At 41.8% G+C, this 20262-nt stretch overlaps 3 protein-coding genes across 3 annotated transcripts; 2 read left to right on the plus strand and 1 right to left on the minus strand.

Annotated features, from left to right (window-relative positions):
* Positions 1-3874: 3874 nt before the first annotated feature.
* Positions 3875-4276, minus strand: LOC122746551 (small cysteine and glycine repeat-containing protein 5-like). The gene has a single exon (XM_043992243.1). It carries the CDS (start codon positions 4274-4276, stop codon positions 3875-3877), a length of 402 nt encoding a protein of 133 aa, XP_043848178.1.
* Positions 4277-8790: 4514 nt separating this feature from the next.
* Positions 8791-9656, plus strand: LOC122745961 (small cysteine and glycine repeat-containing protein 3-like). Its single transcript, XM_043991425.1, has one exon. It carries the CDS (start codon positions 8825-8827, stop codon positions 9203-9205), a length of 381 nt encoding a protein of 126 aa, XP_043847360.1. The 5' UTR covers positions 8791-8824; the 3' UTR covers positions 9206-9656.
* Positions 9657-18735: 9079 nt separating this feature from the next.
* On the plus strand, positions 18736-19146 carry LOC122747133 (small cysteine and glycine repeat-containing protein 3-like). The gene has a single exon (XM_043993336.1). The coding sequence runs from the start codon at positions 18736-18738 to the stop codon at positions 19144-19146; it is 411 nt and encodes a 136-aa protein (XP_043849271.1).
* The last annotated feature ends 1116 nt before the right edge of the window (positions 19147-20262 follow it).

Here is a 20262-nt window from a genome sequence, read left to right on the forward strand (position 1 = left end):
CTTCCTTCCCATTAGCACAATTCTACAAGAAGCAGAGTGACCAACTATCAATGATGCTGGAGAGCAGATGCACAGGCTGGTGAGAAGTTAGACCAACCACCCTCAAGCTCCTTCCACCTCAAGATTCCATATTTACCTTTCATTTGATGACCTCTCAAAGTCCCTTTCAGGGTATAATTCAATGAAAAAGAGGCTGGTTATTGCAAACAGAAAAACAGTATGATTCACATGCTTTTAAACTAGGATGGAGCCACAAGCTAATTTGCTTTTTTTCAAAAAGGCCATTTTTGCCTGGGAGTACCATGGTACTTTGTCTTCTGTGTAAACTAATTCAAGTGTTATGGAAAGGGTTAAGACAAAGGACAGAGGGCGATAAAGCGCCAGCCCTGGATTCAGGAGGACCTGAGTTCAAATCTGGCCTCAGACACTTGACACTTACTAGCTGTGTGACCCTGGGCAAGTCACTTAACCCTCATTGCCTGCAAAAAAAAAGACGACAAAGGACAGAAAAAGGAGGGCTCTTTAATGAAAGCTCCCTGTTTCCCATCTCATCTCAGCCTCTTCTGCCTCTGTGTATTTGCATTGGTAATTTCATATTCTTGGAATTGTGGAAATTTATTTTGATTTGGGGACCCTACCTTTAGGCTGAGATTAGAAAGCCTTAGGCACTCAGGGTCTCTTCTGTGTGGGAGGCGCTGGTGCCCCTCCCCCTCTGCTTCAGCTGAGCCAAAAAGCCCGTGGGCTGTACAAGACACCAGGTTAGACAGCTGGGGGGAAAAAAGCCCCCAGCTACCTCCGACCTAAGTGGAGCTATCCGAAAGATCCCAGATAGCCTGTGCTGAGGCCCGGGATGCTTGAGCACCCCCCCCCCCCCCCCCCCCCCCCCCCCCCCCGCCCAAACCCTAGCCCCAGCCGCAGCCCTGGCTGGCGGATTAGCTTGGTCTGTATGGGTGCAAAAAAGCCCCGAGATTTGAGTGGAGATAAAAAAAGGTATATATAGACCTGGGGGTTGGGTTAGGCTCAGGGGGACGAGACGAACAATAATGCAAGACTAGGGCTAACAGGAGGAAGGGGTTCGGACAAGGAGACGGGCAGACAGGAGGACTGGAGGCAACTGATGAGATTAGAAAGATTGGAGCGCGGGAGATGAGAGATGGGGGCTACAAGGACACAGGAGAAGAATAAAGGACTAGGAGCAGAGAAAAGAGAGGCCAAAGGGCAGACTGACGGAGCAGACAGAAGGTCAGTGAGAGAAACACAGGGGTTCAGTGGTGGCAGCAAGGAGAGGAAAGTTAGAAGCAGGGGGATTTACAAAGTGAAAGGGGCTCGGAGTTAGAATAAAGGACCTGAGTACCCTGAGGTAGAAGGTCCAGGCGCAGCAGGTGGGAAAGAGAAGCAGTGGAAAGAGACACACTGCAATGCAGTCAGGTTGTACATTTTATTTCCCTGCATTCTTAATTTTAAATAGTATCTCATAAATAAACTCTGCTTTGATTATTTAGTTAAGAGGCTTCTTTTTTTTTTTTTTTAAGTGAGGCAATTGGGGTTAAGTGACTTGCCCAGAGTCACACAGCTAGTAAGTGTTAAGTGTCTGAGGCCAGATTTGAACTCAGGTACTCCTGAATCCAAGGCCAGTGCTCTATCCACTGTGCCACCTAGCTGCCCCTAGTTAAGAGGCTTCTTTTTTTTTTTTGGTGAGGCAATTGGGGTTAAGTGACTTGCCCAGGGTCACACAGCTAGTAAGTGTGTTAAGTGTCTGAGGCCAGATTTGAACTCAGGTCCTCCTGAATCCAAGGCCAGTGCTCTATCCACTGCGCCACCTAGCTGCCCCTAGTTAAGAGGCTTCTTAATATTTTGCTTATCAATTTGGGAGTGGAGCAGTGTGGTGGAACTTTATAAACGGCCCACATTAAATTAACAGCAGTCAGACAGCCAAACAGTCAAAAGTCCCAGATTAAGTACCCCAGTCAAACTAGTCCCCCCAAATTAGGCCAAGTCAGTCAAAATATTTCTACAGAATGCTTTCCTTCCTTATCCTTTCTCATCCTTTCCTTCAAGATTTAGTTCAGATATTGTCTTCTCCATTACGCTTTTCCTACCTACTTCCTCCATTCATCCCTGCTCCCATACCCATCTCAGCTAAAAGCGCTCTATCCTTCGTTGGATTTTCCTAGAGGATTTTGTCCGTCTGTCTGTCTCTCGTTCTCTCTCTCCCTCTCTCATTTGCCCCAAGCTATATATTCAAGTCTTGACTTCCTCCCCATCAAAAGGAGTTCCACAATGACTATATGTAGCAAATAGCAAACAAACCCACTTATCCAAGCCAATAACAAACAGAAATAAGAAAAGGTATACAGATAAGAATATGTACCAGACAATACATAGAGTGAATGAGCATTCCCAGTGGAACTAGATTATCTCCACTCAACCAAGAAAAAGAGTCATAGAACTCACCCAAGAAGAAATTCCCCAAAGTCTAATATCTGAGGATAGGGACATGATTGAAGTGCTGACTCCTCCACATGGAAGCTTCTTCCTAGAGTCTTTCTCTCCCTTTGGGAGCCTGAAGAGTCTGGAACCACACATCTTTCTTCTCAAAGCTGGCATTGAGATAATCAGGATCTCCTCTCAAATATTTGACAGACTTGAGCCTATAGAATTAAATAACAAATCTCCACCAATGAGGAGAGCCCCATGCAAATGGATTTTGAGATGTGGGTTACACATGTTTCTTTAATATAATTGGGTTGAATTAAATTAGCCCCTTTGCTTTCATCAATCTCCCTTCTTATATTTTATTTTTGTTGTAGTAAGGCCTAGTTCACAATTGTCAATGATAAACTCATTTTGTGTAAGTTTCTGTAGGTATATGATGAGGAGAAATGACAGTTTCTGTCCTCAAGAAGTTTACATTCTCTTAAGAGTACACAATATGAATAGAATATTGACTTCAACTACTAAGTTGTTGGTCTTATGTATACCTGGCTACAATGGTGAAAATTAGTCCAAAATGCCTGATTTTACTATGTGGTGTTGGGTGCAATTGACCAAGTAGACTGGGAGTGGTTCCCTTATTTATGTTTCCTGTAAATTTTTTTTGGGGGGGGGGGACAAGGCAATTGGGGTTGAGTGACTTGCCCAGAGTCACACAGCTAGTAAGTGTTAAGTGTCTGAGGCTGGATTTGAACTCAGGTCCTCCTGACTCCAGGGCTGGTTCTCTATCCACTGCACCACCGAGCTGCCCCACCTTATTTATGTTAACTGAACTGTTATAGCAGAGGAAATGGTGTCCCTCAAACCAACCCTATACAATCTCACTATTTTCTGTAGGTTGGTATTTTTAATCAAAGCATTGATCTTTTTTTTTTTTTTTAGTGAAGACAGTAGACATTTTAAAGGAAGAGGAAGAACACAATTTTTAATGGCAGTTTATTTTATTGAGGAATTTATAAAACAAGTTGTCTTATTTATTAATGCATATTAGCAATAGGGGAAAACTTATAAAAAAGATAGAATGCATACAAAAAGAAAAGAAAGATTAGAGTAAAAACTATAAGGGATTATACATTTCAAAAGAAGAAAATATAAGAAATCATTATACCATTTTGTTCAACTCTTACATTTTTAAAAAATTGTCTTTTCTTAAAATTGGTCTAAGGGACTGATAAATGAAAAGATTAATAATCTACTTTTACACATAAAACAAGATCACAAAATCTGCTATCATATATAAACAGTTTAAAGGTCTAAATATATAATCAATGATTACATGCATGTCAGAGAGATTTTGTGCAAAGGAAGAAAGTCTTACCTTCATATTATACATGTGCCCCCAGCAGGTCTTTCTGGGGGGCTGAGCCCTGCTCACTCCCCTCTAGCAGCAGCATTGCTTCTTGCAGCAGCATTTCTGTTGGCAGCAGCATTTCTGTTGGCAGCAGCCCTTGCCACAGCCACAGCCCTTACCACAGCCACCACCACAGCCACAGGAGCCACTGCAGCATGTGCGGCGGCAGCAGACAACTGTGGGGCTGCAGCAGCCTCCACAGCAGCCACAGCAGCAGGGGCAGCAGGCAGAGCAGCAGCCCACACGGTAGCAAGTACAAGTGGTACAGCCACCACAGCCACCACAGCCACCACAGCCTCCACAGCCGCCACAGCCGCCACAGCCGCCACAGCCGCCACAGCCGCCACAGCCACCACAGCCGCCACAGCCACCACAGCCGCCACAGCCACCACCGCAGCCGCCACAGCTGCCTCTACAGCCACAGCAACCCATAGTGTCAGTACAGAGGGTTCAGGTGACGTAAGAAGAGAGAACTCAGGAGAGGTGAATGAAGTCTGATGCTCTCCTTCTCCAGGGCAGCCCTTATATACCATTCTGGGAGGACCTAGCCCAGGACACATGATTTTGTTGTTTATTTCATTTTCTTTGAGGCACTTTTTGTTTACTTCCTTATGTGACTTTTCACCTTCATTAAATTGCTTATTTTAGTTTTCCCCAGACTAAATTGTTTTATAAACATTTTCAAAGAATGTAAAAAAATAACTAAAATTGTGAAACGCCTTACTTTTTTCAGAGATGTCTCTTACATGAAATTCTTAAGCCCATGTACAAAATTATACATCTTGGTACAAATATCAGACTAGCAATGTGCCCTTTACAGTGACTACTAGTATTTCCCCCCAATGTAAAACTTTCTTCCTCTCAAGAGACTTTCAAAAGCTATCCCTAAAACTAGGGAGATACTACTTTCACCAAAAGACCGCATCAGTCTAAAATGCAGGCACTCACTTAAAGCCACCTTACGAATTCCATTTTTTCCTCTCAGAGGGATGATTCTTTTCTTTCTCTCCCTCTCTTCTTTCAAGCCTGCACATATCCCTAAAAATAGGGAAAAGTCCCTAGTAAATAAAATTTAAGGAATGGATAGTGAAAATGGTCCATCATTGCTGACTCTCACCTGTCCAAATATAATATTCTAGATGAGCAATTTTCAGACTTTTTTACCTCAAGACCCTTTTGCACTCTTAAAAATTATTGAAGACCCCAAAGAGCTCTTGTTTATGTGACATATTTTTCAATATTTATCATAACAAATTATAACATTTTAGTGTTGTTATAAAAGTTGCTTTGACCTCTCAGATGCCCTGAAGGGTCTCAAGGACCCCTCCAGGGCTCTCCAAACCACACTTATATAACCACTGACCTAAACTTTCCTGCCCAAAAAAGTCCTCTGCAACATAGTCTGTGGAATTCTCCACAATTCAAATCCACTTATGCTGATTGGGTGCCCTCTGGGTACCCTGCTAAGGTGGCACAAATTTAGATAAGATACAGCCTGTGTCATCAAAAAGTTAACAGTGTAGTAGGGGAATAGGCCCCACAGGAATTACTATAATGCAGATTTAGAGAGGTAAAGAACTTTGATGGTTAGATATTACAACTCCTACATTTTCTAGATCACATAATTGCGAAGTTAAGAGGTTTGTCCATAGTCCCAGATGTTTAACTGAAACCCAAAGTGACCTTCCCAAATTTGAACCCAAGTCCTCTCACTGTAAATCCAACATTCTTTTCACAACAAAATGCTGCCTCCTCTGAGAAAAGTGTACAAAGGTAAGGCAGTGAATGATTGTGCAGGACTTTGGCATATAAGTTTGAGAAGTTTGAACTTTGTTGGTTGGCAATTGGAAGACATTGATAGGTTTTGAGCAGAGGAGTGATTGACTAGGTGGAAAGAAGGTTGACATAAGAAAACTTTTTAGGACACTGATGAGGTATCTCAATGTCATTGATAGTTCTATATCTAAAGTAAGGTAAATTGGATGCAGATTCTGTTGTTTGGCATTGTGAATCTTTGGTGTCTTCAAGCCTTGCCACAGCCTCCCCCATAATGAGTTTCACTCCTCAATTACCTTGGGGAAACAAAAATAGGAAGTGACAAATATAGAAGAGCATTCTGATTCAGATCTTTTACCTCCTGCTCTCCTATACTCCATCCAAAAAACAACAAAGTGCCAGAAGCCCCAGAGTTGAGTCATCAATACTGGTCTTCCTCTCTACCACTTCCCCAAGACACTCTACATAATAGAGTCTTGATTCAGTTCTTAAACTTTGCTTCAGGACTCCCTTAGCCTTTTATAAAATTAATTTGTGTAGTGCCAAATGACAATTTAAATTATCATTCTTATTTTTTAATATCAGGATTTCAGATCCATTTTGTATGGTGGAAGAATAATGTTTCATCTTTATTTAGCCTTAGGGGGAGATGCCAACATAAAGAAGCAGGCAGGACAGGTGACTAATAAAAGGGAAAAAAAGCAGTAGTTGCAAAGAGCAAGTACAAGTTCATCAAGAGCAGGTCGTAGCAGGCTATTTTCAGTTGATTTTTGACAGACCCAAATTGAGGAGAGGCAGTAAGGTACAGTGGACAGGAACTTCTCCTTGGAATAAGGAAGAGCCAGGTTGAAGTCCTGTCTCTAATGCAAATCAGTATGTGAACATGGAAAGACACTTAAATTCTCATTGCCCCAGCCAACAACACTGGGACCATAAGTTGTAGATAAGATAAATTGATGATTTTTGTTGACATCAGGGATTTCACAATGGAAGTTCCCAACATTGAAGAAATAATAGATCCAGACCAAAAGAGAAAAAGACATTAGACTAAAAATCAGATAAGCAGAACTCTATAGATAAAATTGACCATTGATTTAGCATTTTCTAGTAAAATATGTCATTCTTAGGACACCTTACTGTCTCTCAATTTTCTACTTTGATATTTAAACCTGCCCACAATTTCAGCAGTGTATTTCTTCTCTCTATTTTTGGATCACAAACCACCTACCCTTCATCCCTTGTGATTCTTGTACACTTTCTCCCACAAATCCCATATTTCTTCAATGTGCTAACAGGTCTTGAAAGTTTCTGTGTCTTTGGTAACATTTTATGAGAATGAGTAGCTCTTAGTTTGTCAGTCTTTGTGATCCTTCATTCTAACTCCTTGGTCAGTCTACTTCCTTTTCCAATCACATCTTTCTTCCAATATCCATTTGTTGCCATTTCTTGAAATTTTTCCCTTCCCCAAAGGATTACACCCAAAGCCCCCATAACTTGCATTCTTCAGAGATCATGATGTTCTTTCAGGTTTTTTTCCCTTCGTGCACATTAATAGGAAAATTTCATTTTAATGGCCTTAGATTGTGTTGAAAAGATTTGGTAGCATTCTGAGGTTTGATGTAATAAGCACAATGCTATCTACAAGCAGCAGCATTTGGGAGATCTCTGAGAAATCTCTTCCATTTAAGGTCCTCCACCATCTGGAAGAAAGAAATCTACATTCCCAACTTTTTTATGCTCTATTCCTCCCACTTCATGCACTCTACTTAACAGACAAAATATACTATCATTTGTTCCCTGATCACATGCTGCCTTCACATATCTGTGTGCTTTAATGTAGACCATGTCTTTTGTTGGGAACAAATCATTCTATAATTTGAAACACTGAAATCCGTTTTTTCTAACACTTAGTTCATGCACTGCCATTTGCCTCCATTCCCCAATAAGGTCTTCCCTCACTCTCAAAGCTAACAGTTTTTATTCCTCAAATTTCTTCAAGTCTTTTCAGTAGAACAGCCATCAATCTATGCACAAACATTTATCAAGTGCCTGCTATGTGCCTAAGGCAGATAGGTAGCACAGCTGATAGAATGCCAGTCCTAAACTCTTCCTGAGTTCAAATCTGACCTCATAACACTTCCTAGCTGTGTGACCCTGGGCAAGTCACTTAACCCTGTTTGCCTCAGTTTATTCATCTGTAAAATGAATTGGAGAAGGAAATGGCAAACTACTCCAGTATTTTTGCCAAGAAAACCCCCAAAAGAGTCACAAATAGTCAAACATTATTGTAAAATGACCACCACCACCAACAAAAAACAACAACTATGTGCCAAGCACTATGTTACATACTAGGGATTCAAAGTCCCTCCTCTCAAGGAGCTTATATTAGAAGAACCAAAGATGTACAGATAGATGGATGGATGGATGGATGGAGATGGATAAAGAGATAGAGAGAGATATGTTTATAAGCATTGACAAAGTAAGATAGATAAGGTCTAGATTTGTAATTTAAGTGGTATAGGGAAATACCTTGCAGCAGAAACTCCCTCTACTAAGACAGGCTGTCAACTTCTCTGGATCTTTTAGCCTTAGAGAGTTGTCAGAGGCACTTACCACAGAGCCAACATGTTTCAGGGACAGGTGTACGACTCAGGTTGTCCTGCTTGTGTTCTGAATCACAAAAGCATATTTCAAAAGATGTAGCAGAGAGTGAAATCTCCTACCATTGTCAATTAATTCCAGGTCAACACAATCAGCTGGTGGCATCAAAGTATCCTTTAATTCTCAAGTATTTGAGATGTTATGACCTGGATGTCACACTAAGGCTAAAATATAAGTCCAAAATGAGCACATCTCCATCATAAGTCTACAATGCAAGGGTCTCCCTTATCATATCCATCTTTCAAGTCTCAAGGTCCATTACTATAATTTTCACCAGTTTTTCCTTGCTACTAGAATTTGGCTTTGGACCAGAAATATAAGTGTGAAAACAAGTCACAAAATCAAGAGAGAGTATAAAAGAAGGAAGTAAATAAGAGTCACCCCTAAAAAGCTGGATGAACAACAAGAAAGCATCCCATGACCTGGTCCAAGTTCCCCCAGGAGGGTATATAAGGGGTGCCCTGCAGAGGAAGAGCATCATACTTCACTCACCTCTCCTGAGTCCTCTCTCCTCACTTCACTTGAACCCTCTGTACTGACACTATGGGTTGCTGTGGTTGCAGAGGCAGCTGTGGAAGCTGTGGTGGTGGCTGTGGAGGCTGTGGTGGTGGCTGTGGTGGCTGTGGAGGTTGTGGTGGCTGTGGTGGCTGTGGTGGCTGTGGTGGTGGCTGTACCACTTGTACTTGCTACCGTGTGGGCTGCTGCTCTGCCTGCTGCCCCTGCTGCTGTGGCTGCTGTGGAGGCTGCTGTAGCCCAACAGTTGTCTGCTGCCGCCGCACCTGCTGCTCTGGCTCCTGTGGCTCCTGTGGCTGTGGCTGTGGCTGTGGTGGTAGCTGTGGTAAGGGCTGTGGCTGTGGCAAGGGATGCTGCCAACAGAAATGCTGCTGCCAGCAATGCTGCTGTAAGAGGCAATGCTGCTGCTAGGGGGGAGCAATCAAGAGCAGGCCTCTGGAAAGGATTTCTTGGGGGCACATGCCCAACATGAAGGTAAGACTATCTTCTGTTAGCTTGTCTTCTTCTCTATGATTCATAAGTCATCTTTGGGTTCCAAAATGTGTATATTAACTCTCGATAAATTGCATTCTGTGGCTGTTGCAGTTCTCTCCAAAAGCCCCCAGTATCACACAGATGCTTGATTTGGAGAGCAACCATTTCAACAAATGGCCTCCCCAACAATGGGCCAAGGGCCCAGCCCATTTTCCCCAAAATTCACTAATATCATCAGTCAACAAATGTAATCCTAATTTCTAGCATTTTTCTTCTTGCAATGTCTCTTATAAATGTCTGTATCTATCTTTGTTCTTTTGGGCATGTACTGTGTACTCACTGCCCTCTCTACCATTTCTGAGTCTTTTCATGCATATTCCTTAATAAAATGGACTACATTTCACATTTTTAAAAACATGGTTTCCTTTTTTTTGTCTTCTTGTGTCTATTCTGTGTACTGATAAAACCTTGCAGAAAGAAGCTGGTGCCAGCCTAAAAATGGCAGCTAAGTGAACTAAAGAAACCAGGGTGTATAGGAATAGCTGCAGATACTCAAAAGAGTTTAGGTAAATTCATGAATGATGAGTCCAGAATAGACTTTTAAAGAGGGCCCATCCCTAAGATTTTAAGATAGATATCACAGACAGTAGAATATTGCAAACATCTTTTGTGCCATGTCACTGTCCAAGGCAGAACAGTGAATGAAAAGACAATTGAGCCAATTAGATCATAGATTCAGAACTCAAAGGGACCTCAGAGGTCCTCTAGCCCAACCCTCTCACTTTTCAGATGAGGAAACTGAGGCCCAGAGAAGGGAATTGATTTAACCAAGGTCAGACAGATAGTTTTGGGAAGCATCAGCACTTGGATTCAAAACTAGGTTCTCTGAATCCAAGTCTAGTGTTCTTTCCACAATACAACGTGATCACTCATGTTTAAATCTCATACAACTGGTCACTTTGCATCAACCTTTTCTAATACATTTCTTATCTACAGTCTTCCTCTTGTTAAAACTTTTTACCACATTCCCCCCTTTTGTTCCTCAAGAAACGAGGAACAAAAGGGGGGAATGTGGTAAAAAGTTTTAACAGTCGGTTAGATAATGGAGAAACACCAGTTTTTTTTTAGGACCACCCTTTTGGGGAGGAGACCAACAGCATGAGCTACGCACACCAGTCCACCTGCGACACACGCCAGACTGCCTGCTGAGCATTCGACTTCCGGGGTGCGAGCTTAAAAGGCAAGGAGAGAACAGAAGTGGGGCCTTTTTTCCTGCTCCGCTGGTCTCCTGGCTGCGCTGCACAGACAGACGCAGACTGGAGTTTGACTCGGCCCGGCTCTCGGTTAACAGCATGCCCTTGACTCGGTCTCTCTCCCCAAAGGTGGCCTTGGGTTTTGGTGAGTTTTATACAGAATATAGACTAAGCCTAGACTTAAGACGATTTGTATTGTATTTCTACTTTCCTATCCTTCTAATCAACATCACCTTGTGACTACCATACAATAAAAGGTCTATCTAGAAAACCAGAAGCTTCTTCCATTTACTAGTCTGGGAGATAAATTAAGGGAAAGGTTAAGTAGGGTAGATTTATGATCTAATATCCAATTTTAATCTCACACTCTGCTACCATATTTATCAAATGCCACCATAAATGATGACAAAAGTCCTCCTCATATTAGGCCAGCAATGGATTTCTAAATATTATAATCCAACCAACTCAGAACCAACATGTACCAAAGAGTAGGGTCAGGAAAAAAGGATTCCTATCTACGGCCAAGGACAAAGTGACCAAGTTGGGACATGATCAAATAAAAACTGAATACCAGACCAAGTTAGTACCAAAATATCTGAGGATCACCAACGTCCATGGTGCTGAAACAAAGAGGATGAGCAGTACTTTGTACAAGGACCTGGAGCCAGAGAGTATTTCCCAGAGCAAGAAGCCAAATTGCAGGGAGTGGCAAGGAGCTGTCCATTTGTATGACTCAGGGAGATTTCCCAAACATTTAGTCTTTTAAAACATAGCTGCTTTTAGTCTAGCATAGTCATGGATTGTGTTATCTATACTGAGGCACTGCCATGAGGCCATGGTCAGTCAGTCAATAAATATTTATTAAGTACCTACTATGTGCTACACACTAAGCACTAGAAGTAAAGAAAGGTAAAAGAGTCCTGGGCTCTTAGTGAGATTAGAATATGGTTACAGGGGCAGCTAGGTGGCGCAGTTGATAGAGCACCGGCCCTGGAGTCAGGAGTACCTGAGTTCAAATCCGGCCTCAGACACTTAACACTTACTAGCTGTGTGACCCTGGGCAAGTCACTTATCCCCAATTGCCTCACTTAAAAAAAAAAAAAAGAATATGGTTACATACAACAGGCCCATGAGTGCCTCCTGTTCATACAATTCAAGTTAGTTTTTCACTCAGTCAACATTTAGTAAATATCATTGTATCCCAGCTGCCTCTGAGAAAATGATTTAGGGCAGTAAGTAAGTGGATACTGGAGAAGTGTTGACTTCAACACTGGTAAAGACTTATCTGTGAGCCAAGCAGCCAATTAAGCAATGGATATTTATTAAGGACTTACTATGTGGTAGGCATGGGGGATTCAAAGACAAAGAAAAGAAAAGAAGAGGAAAGGAAAGGAAACAAAGGAAAGAAAGGAAAACACACCTTGTTCTCAATTAGCTTACACTCTCAATCTATTGTTTATTTTACTTAAGCACAAAAAAATCAGCACAAGAATCAAAAAAAGTCATAATGGGTCCATACCAGTTTATCAGAGCTCCCATATCTGATGCAGACTACCCACATGCCTACTTTGTATTTACCACAGACGGACCTAAACCCTGAGTCCCTGCCTAATTCATAGAAGGGATTAATTTTCTTAACTTGAAAGACACTTAGAGATCATCTATGACTTCTTTAAGGTGCCGTATTTGGTGAGTCACAAAGACAGGAATGATTCTCAGTATGTGGTTCTTTCCATTATGCCACAGGCAGTACACTTCAGACCTAGCTAAACACCAGGTGTAAAAGATGGAGAAACTATTTCCATAGAATAAGATGGTAGGTTCAGCAGTGAGGGAGATTGTCTACTCTCTTTTGTTCTTCTAAGAGATGGGAAGTTCATGTCCCAGTTTTAGCATCATAGAGTTAGGTCTACAGAGCATGTAAGAGGTCATCTTGTAGAACCCTGGTAGAAAAAAGAGACCCAGAAGGGACTCCCCAATCCAAGGATTTTCTAGAGTATCCTCTGAGTTGCTTCCTGCCTTGACCAATTTCTTACCTCTTCCCAGTCATGCTCTTCTGATCTGAGCTTCTATAGACTAGCAAAGGAACAGCAAGAAGTTTAACCGATGTAAATTGTCACCACCATCACCATTCAACAAGAAAAAGAGAACCCAGAAAGCTTCTTATTCATCAAACACCTGCCTTACTTGGCCAGTGGAGTGAGATGGTTGCCAAAATAAGTGAGAATAGGATGTAAACTCATCTATAAAATTTAATGACGAAGAATTATGGATGATCATGAGCACTATGATCTCATAAAACAGAGAGAAGAAAGCTGATAAAGGTATCCAAGTAACCAAAGTCTTCCCAAGAGCACTGAAGGATGAAATCAGAAGGAAGACTACAAAAAGAAAAAAATTGGGAAAAAAACAAATTCATAAAAAAATTTCAAGAAACTACTTCCTCCTTTGAGGATACTTAGTCTCCAACAACACAATGCTCAATGAGCTTATAAAGGATAAAAAAATAGCATTAAAGAGAACAAAGATGGGCAAAGCAGCTAGATTGCACCAAGTATAGCTAGAGAAGATATGTGCTGGAGGCAATGAATAAATGAATGTAGCATTTATTAAGCTCTTACTGTTTGCAAAGCTTTGAGTTAAGGATATGAGACATATAAAAGACAATACAAATATTCTCTTTCACAACAAGCCTGAGAGATAGATGCTATTATTATCCTCATTTGACAGTTGAATAAATTGATGAAGACAAATTAAGGGACTTGCCCAGGGTCACCTAGCTTTTTTTTTTTAATGTTGTGTTTATTATGTTTATTTATTTATTTATTTTGGTGGAGCAATGAGGGTTAAGTGACTTGCCCAGGGTCACACAGCTAGTAAGGGTCAAGTGTCTGTGACCAGATTTGAACTCAGGTCCTCCTGAATCCAGAGCCAGTGCTTTATCCACGACGCCACCTAGCTACCCCCAGTCACATAGCATTGAAGTGTCTGAGGCCAGATGGGAACTCAGGTGTTCCCAATTCCAGGTTTAGTATTCTATTCCCTGTACCAGATAGCTGCCTAGAAGAATCACAAAACTTGGACTTTAAAGATTATCTAATACAACATGCCCATTTTATATATGAGGAATCCTGAGGTCCAGAAGGCTTAGCCATAGCTCATGCAGTGAAAAGAATCCTGAGTTATCATCAGTAGGTTTACAAATGTCCTTCAATGTTACAAATCAAAACCCATCCTTTCCTACACATCTTGTGTGACCCTTGCCCAGGTTTTTCCAAAAGTTCATTTGAGGGGATCCACACAACCTGCTTGAAGGTCTTCTTCCCTTTTTCCTGACATTACATCAATCAAAGCTCAGAAACATACCAACTACATGATATGGGGCAATTCCCTTCATTTCTCCTAATCTAAATGTTCTCATCTATAAAATGGGTATAATATTAATGTTTACTAATTACTTCAGTGAATTATCTGAGGATCAAATGAGGCAGTATATGAAAAGCACTTTGTAAGCCACTACATGCTATGCAAATGGCATGCCCCTATTATAATCATCTGTGTTGTCTCCTCATTGTTGTTGTTTAGTAGGAGAGTATAGTGTGGAACGTAGGTCTCCTAATCCTGGTCCAGTGCACTCCACAGTAATTCATTATCATTCTTTATGCCATTTTAACAGCTAGGTGGTGCCATAGTGCACAGAATTCTGGGTTTGGAGTCAGGAAGATTCACCTTCTTGAGTTCAAATCTGGCCTCAGACTCTTATAGCTGTGTGACCCTGGGCAAGTCACTTAAGCCTATTTGCCTCAGTTTCCTCATCTGTCAAATGAGCTGGAGAAGGAAATAACAAAAGACTCCAGTACTTTTGCCAAGAAAACCCCAAAAGCTGTCACAAAGTGTCAGACACTATTGAAAAAATGACCAGGTGAGCTCCCAAACTCATGACGCGATCGCTCCAAAAAACATCCAAATAAAGTCATAGGAAAACTCCGGAGCAGCAAAACTCACAGAAGAATGTGCTGAAATCTTCTTCTAACCAAGAATGGCTTGGAAGGTCAGAAGGAGGGAGCTGCTGTGCTGATACAGGAGTCAGGCCCAACCCCACAGTCACCCTGACACAGATTCTGTCTCAGGAAGTCCTCACCAGAGAAGGAGACCCCCAGAGCCTCTGAATCAGCTGAAGCACCAGTGTCATCTGGAACTAAGCTCACAGTCTGGTGAGTGGGCTGAGCCCTGGGCAGGGGAGAGACTACAGGGGTCTATGCTGGTGCTAAGGCAGAACTTGGATTTTACACCCCTACTGAGAACCAAGTGGTAGGCTCGAGTAGAAGTGGCCCGGGTGGGGGAGGGGCACAGGCTCGTCAGAGCTAACAACCACAACACACAAACCTGGTTGATTGGCAAGTTGGTCTGGGGTCATCTAGGACCAGGAAACAGGCCGGATGAGTTAAGAACCTGATTCTCCTTAAATCATACAACCTGGGACTTGTTAAACTTGGGATACTGCAGCCTGGAAACAGTGCCCCACTTTAAGGAGCTAAAAGTCTAGTAAAAGAAAGGCAAGATGAGCCGACAGAGAAAGGTGAGGACCATAGAAAGTTTCTTCAGTAAGAAGGAAGACTGTGGGGCACACTCAGAGGAAGATGTCAACATCAGGGCCCTATATCTAAAGCTTCCAAGAAAAATATGAATTGGTCTCAAGCCATAGAGGTGCTCAAAAAGGACTTTGAAGATAAAGTTAGAGAGGTAGAGGAAAAAATGGAAAGAGAAATGAGGGTGATGCAGGAAAGACATGAGAAAAAAGTCAACAGCTTTAAAAGTCAAATTGGCCAAATGGAAAAGGAGGTACAAAAGCTCTCTGATGAAAATAATTGCCTAAGAATTAGGATTGAACAAATGGAAGCCAGTGACTTTATAAGAAACCAAGACACAATAAAGCAAATCCAAATGAATAAAAAAATAGAGGGCACTGTGAAATATCTTCTGGGAAAAACTGCCGACCTGGAAAATAGGTCCAGGAGAGATAATCTGAAAATTATTGGTCTACCTGAAAACCATGATCAAGGAAAGAGCTTAGACACCATCTTCCAAGATATTCTCAGGGAAAATTGCCCTGAAATTCTAGAAGAAAAAGCTAAAATAGAAATTGAAAGAATCCACTGATCACCTCCAGAAAGAGATTCCAAAAGGAAAACTCCTAGAAATATTGTAGCCAAATTCCAGAGCTCTCAGGTCAAGGAGAAAATATTGCAAGCTGCCAAAAAGAAAGAATTCAAATACTGTGGAGCCCCAGTCAGGATAGCACAAAATCTAGCAGCTTCTACATTAAAGGACTGGAGGGCATGGAATATGATATTCCAGAGGGCAAAGGAAATGGGATTACAACCAAGAATCACCTACCCAGCAAAACTCAGAATTATCTTTCAGTGGAAAAAATGGGACTTTAATGAAAAAGAAGACTTTCAGATATTTGTGATGAAAAGACCTGAACTGAATGGCAAATTTAACTTTCAAATACAAGACCCTAGGGAACCATAAAAAAAAAAAAATGGAGCTGGGGGACATACCTGGGGTCATACAGTGGGTGACTGTCTTGTGTCTGAGGCCAGGTTTTGTCTGGTATCCCCCTGGGTCCAGGGGTGATGATTTGTCCACTGTGTCACTTAGCTAGATGATAACATCTTTAGGGTTAAATTGAGGGGTGAGGGGAATTCATTGGGGGAGGGAGAAGGGAAGAATCGAAATCCTACATGAAAGTAACAGGAAAAGGCTTATGGAGTGGGGGGAAGATATGGGAGAGGAACAGGGCAGTAAATGAATTTTACACTCATCAGAAAAGGCTCAAAGATCTTAAACTCATCAGAACTGCCTCAAGGAGGGACTAACAGACACACCCAACTGGGTGAAGTAATCTATTTAATCTGGGTAGTAAATGACCCTAACAGTCATCAAAATTGGCTCAAAGACCTCAATCTCATTAGAATTGGCTCAAGGAGGGAATAATGTACACACTCAATTGGGTGGAGTAATCTCTATAACCCTGTAGGAAAACAGAAGGGGAAAGGGATAAAGAGAGAGGGGCAAAAGAAGGAAGGGCAGAGTGGGGGAGGGGACAGACAGAAGCAAATCCCTTTTGAAGAGTGATAGGATGAAAGAAGATGGATAATAGAATAAATATCATGGGGAAGGGAATAGGATGGAAGGGAAACAGTTAACAATAGTAATCATGAAAAAGAGAAAAGGGGGAAAAATTGTACAAAAAATATTTATAGCAACTCTTGGTGACGGCTAAGAACTGAGAATCAAGGGAATGTCCATCAATTGAGGAATGATGGAAAAAGCTGTGTTATATGATTGTAGTGAAATGGACTTGTGCAACAGGAAATGACAAACAGGAGGATCCCCAAAAACCCTTGAAAGACTAATGAACATTGATGTATAGTGAAGTGAGCAGAGCTGAGAGGACATTGTGCATAGTGACAGCAGTATTGTTCAATGAGTAATTGTGAATGAATTGACTACTCTCAGCAGTGCAATGATCCAAGACAATCCCCAGGAACTAATGAGGAAGCTTACTATGCACCCCTATAGACAGAACTGATAAAAAGAACACTTGTGGATTGTACATATATAACCTGATTGTGATCTTGTGGAGGGGGGAGGAAAGGGAGGGAGGGAGAAAAATTTAGAACTCTAAATCTTATGAAAATGAATGTTGAAAACTACCCTCTACATGTAAATGGAAAATAAAATAAATGTTTGTTAAAAGAAAAAAGAAAAAATGACTACCACCACCACCAACAACAACAAAATTATGTGCACAGCACTAGGTTAGGGACTAGGGATACAGAGAAAAAATTCAATAGGAGCTTATATCATATTAGAGGAACCAACACATATATATGTTTATAAGCATCTACAAAGTAATATAGATAAAGCCTAGATTGGCAATTTTACTGGTATAGGGAAATACCTTACAGCAGAAACTCCCTCTCTTAAGACAGGCAGTCACCTTCTCTGGATCTTTTAACCTTAGAGAGTTGTCAGAGATGCTGATCACAGAGCCCAGTTTCAGGGCAGGGTTAGAACTCAGGTTGTCCTGCTTGGAGACCAACTCTCCATTGATGACACCACCCTTCTTCTTGATAAAAACAAAGCACAAGAGAGCAGCTAGGTGGTGCAGTGGATAAAGCACTAGCCTTGGATTCAGGGGGACCTGAGTTCAAATCCAGCCTCAGACACATGACCCTGGGTAAGTCACTTAACCCTCATTGCCCTGCAAAAAAAAAAATTTAAAAAGACAAACATTTTAAATTTAAGAAAAAAACAAAGCACAAGATTATTTCAGGTGGAGTGGGGGGGGGGGTTAGCATCTAAGAGCAATCAGAAAAAGCTTCATGTAGCACATCACAGTTGAGGACAGCTTTTAAGAAAGCTAGGGACTCTAAGGAGTAGAAATTCAGAAGGAGAAAGCCCCAGGCATGGGGAGTTAGCCTATGTAAGGACAGAGGGGGAAGTGCTTATTTCTGTACAGGTCTTAACTTAATATGTTATATTAGAATACAAACTCTTGGAGAAAAGGACTTTGAAGCAGAACCTCATTCATTAAATATGGGTAACTAATGTTTGTTAAAACAATTTTTTAGAAGGATCACTGAAAAGTGGATGCATTGTGTTCTGAATCACAATGGCATACTTCAAAAGATGTGGCAGAAAGGGAACTCTCCTACCATTGTCAATTAATTTCAGGTCAACACAATCAGGTGTTGGCATCGAAATATCTTTCAACTCTCACCCAGTTGAGATATTGTCAGCTGGATGTTAGGCCAAGGCTAAAATATAAGTCCAAAATGAGCACATCTCCATCACAGCCCTACCAAGCAAGGTTCTCCCTTACTTATCATGACCATCTTTCTATCTCAAGGTCCATTACTATAATTTTCACCAGTTTTTCCTTGCTACTAGAATTTGGTTAGGGACCAGAAATATAAGTATGAAAACAAGTCACTAAATCAAGGTAGAGCATACAAGAAGGAAGTAAATAGGAGTCACCCTTAGAAAGCTGGATGAACAACAAGAAAACATCCCATGACCACCTGGTCCAAGTGCCCCCAGGAGGGTATATAAGGGGTGCCCTGCAGAGGAAGAGCATCATACTTCACTCACCTCTCCTGAGTCCTCTCTCCTCACTTCACTTGAACCCTCTGTACTGACACTATGGGTTGCTGTGGTTGCAGAGGCAGCTGTGGTGGCTGTGGCGGCTGTGGTGGTGGCTGTGGCGGCTGTGGTGGCTGTGGCGGCTGTGGCGGCTGTGGAGGCTGTGGTGGCTGTGGAGGCTGCGGTGGCTGTGGTGGTGGCTGTACCACTTGTACTTGCTACCGTGTGGGTTGCTGCTCTGCCTGCTGCCCCTGCTGCTGTGGCTGCTGTGGAGGCTGCTGTAGCCCAACAGTTGTCTGCTGCCGCCGCACCTGCTGCTCTGGCTCCTGTGGCTGTGGCTGTGGCTGTGGTGGTGGCTGTGGTAAGGGCTGTGGCTGTGGCTGTGGCAAGGGCTGTGGCTGTGGCAAGGGCTGCTGCCAACAGAAATGCTGCTGCCAGCAATGCTGCTGTAAAAGGCAATGCTGCTGCTAGGGGGGAGCAATCAAGAGCAGGCCTCTGGAAAGGATTTCTTGGGGGCATATGCCCAACATGAAGGTAAGACTTTCTTCTGTTACCTTGTCTTCTTCTCTCTGATTCATAAGTCATTGTTATGTTCCAAAATGTGTATATCAAATGTGCATAAATCATATTCCGTCCTGCTGCAATTCTCTCCAATAGCCCCCAGTATCACACAGGTGCTCAATTTGGAGAGCAACCATTTCAACAAATGGCCTCCCCAACAATGGGCCAAGGGCCCAGCCCAATCTCCCCAAACTTCACTAATATCATCAGTCAACAAATACAACCCTAATTTCTAGCATTTTTCTTCTTGCAATGTCTCTTATAAATGTCTGTATCTATCTTTGTTCTTTTGGGCATGTACTGTGTACTCACTGCCCTCTCTACCATTTCTGAGTCTTTTCATGCATATTCCTTAATAAAATGGACTACATTTCATATTTTTAAAAACATGGTTTCCTTTTTTTGTCCTCTTGTTTCTATTCTTTGTACTGATGGAACCTTGACAAAGTAATAATGACAGCTAAGTGAACTAAAGAGCTAGAGAAACCAGTGAGTATAGGAATAGCTGCAGATACTCAAAAGAGTTTAGGTAAATTTATGAATGATGGGTCCAGAATAGACTTTTAAAGAGGGCCCTTCCCTAAGATTGCAAACATCATTTGTACCATGTCACTGACAAAGGCAGAATAGTGACTGAAAAGGTGACTGAGCCAAGTTAGAACATAGGTTTAGAACTCAAAGGGACCTCAGAGTTCGTCTATCCCATCCCTCTCATTGTACAGATGAGGAAACTGAGACTCAGGAATTGATTTAACCAAGGTCAGCCAGATAGTTTTGGGAAGCATTAGAATTGGGGTTCAAAATTAGGTTCTCTGACTCAAAGTCAATTGTTCTTTCCACAATACACTGTGATAACTCCTGTTTATATCTTGTACAACTGGTCACTTTGCATCTTACTTTTCTAATAGATTTCTTATCTACAGTCATATTCTGCTTCCATATTTGTCAAAATCCACCATAAATGGTGACAAAAGACTACCTCATATAAGGCCAGCAATGGATTTCTAAATATTATAATCCAATCAA

This window comes from Dromiciops gliroides, chromosome 3 (genome assembly GCF_019393635.1).
Source record: "Dromiciops gliroides isolate mDroGli1 chromosome 3, mDroGli1.pri, whole genome shotgun sequence".
NCBI classification, from domain to species: domain Eukaryota; kingdom Metazoa; phylum Chordata; class Mammalia; order Microbiotheria; family Microbiotheriidae; genus Dromiciops; species Dromiciops gliroides.

What these genes read in the sequence shown, in the direction of transcription:
- LOC122746551 (XM_043992243.1), bottom strand. Translation starts at nt 4,276, where the DNA reads ATGGGTTGCTGTGGCTGTAGAGGCAGCTGTGGCGGCTGCGGTGGTGGC.
- LOC122745961 (XM_043991425.1), top strand. Translation starts at nt 8,825, where the DNA reads ATGGGTTGCTGTGGTTGCAGAGGCAGCTGTGGAAGCTGTGGTGGTGGC.
- LOC122747133 (XM_043993336.1), top strand. Translation starts at nt 18,736, where the DNA reads ATGGGTTGCTGTGGTTGCAGAGGCAGCTGTGGTGGCTGTGGCGGCTGT.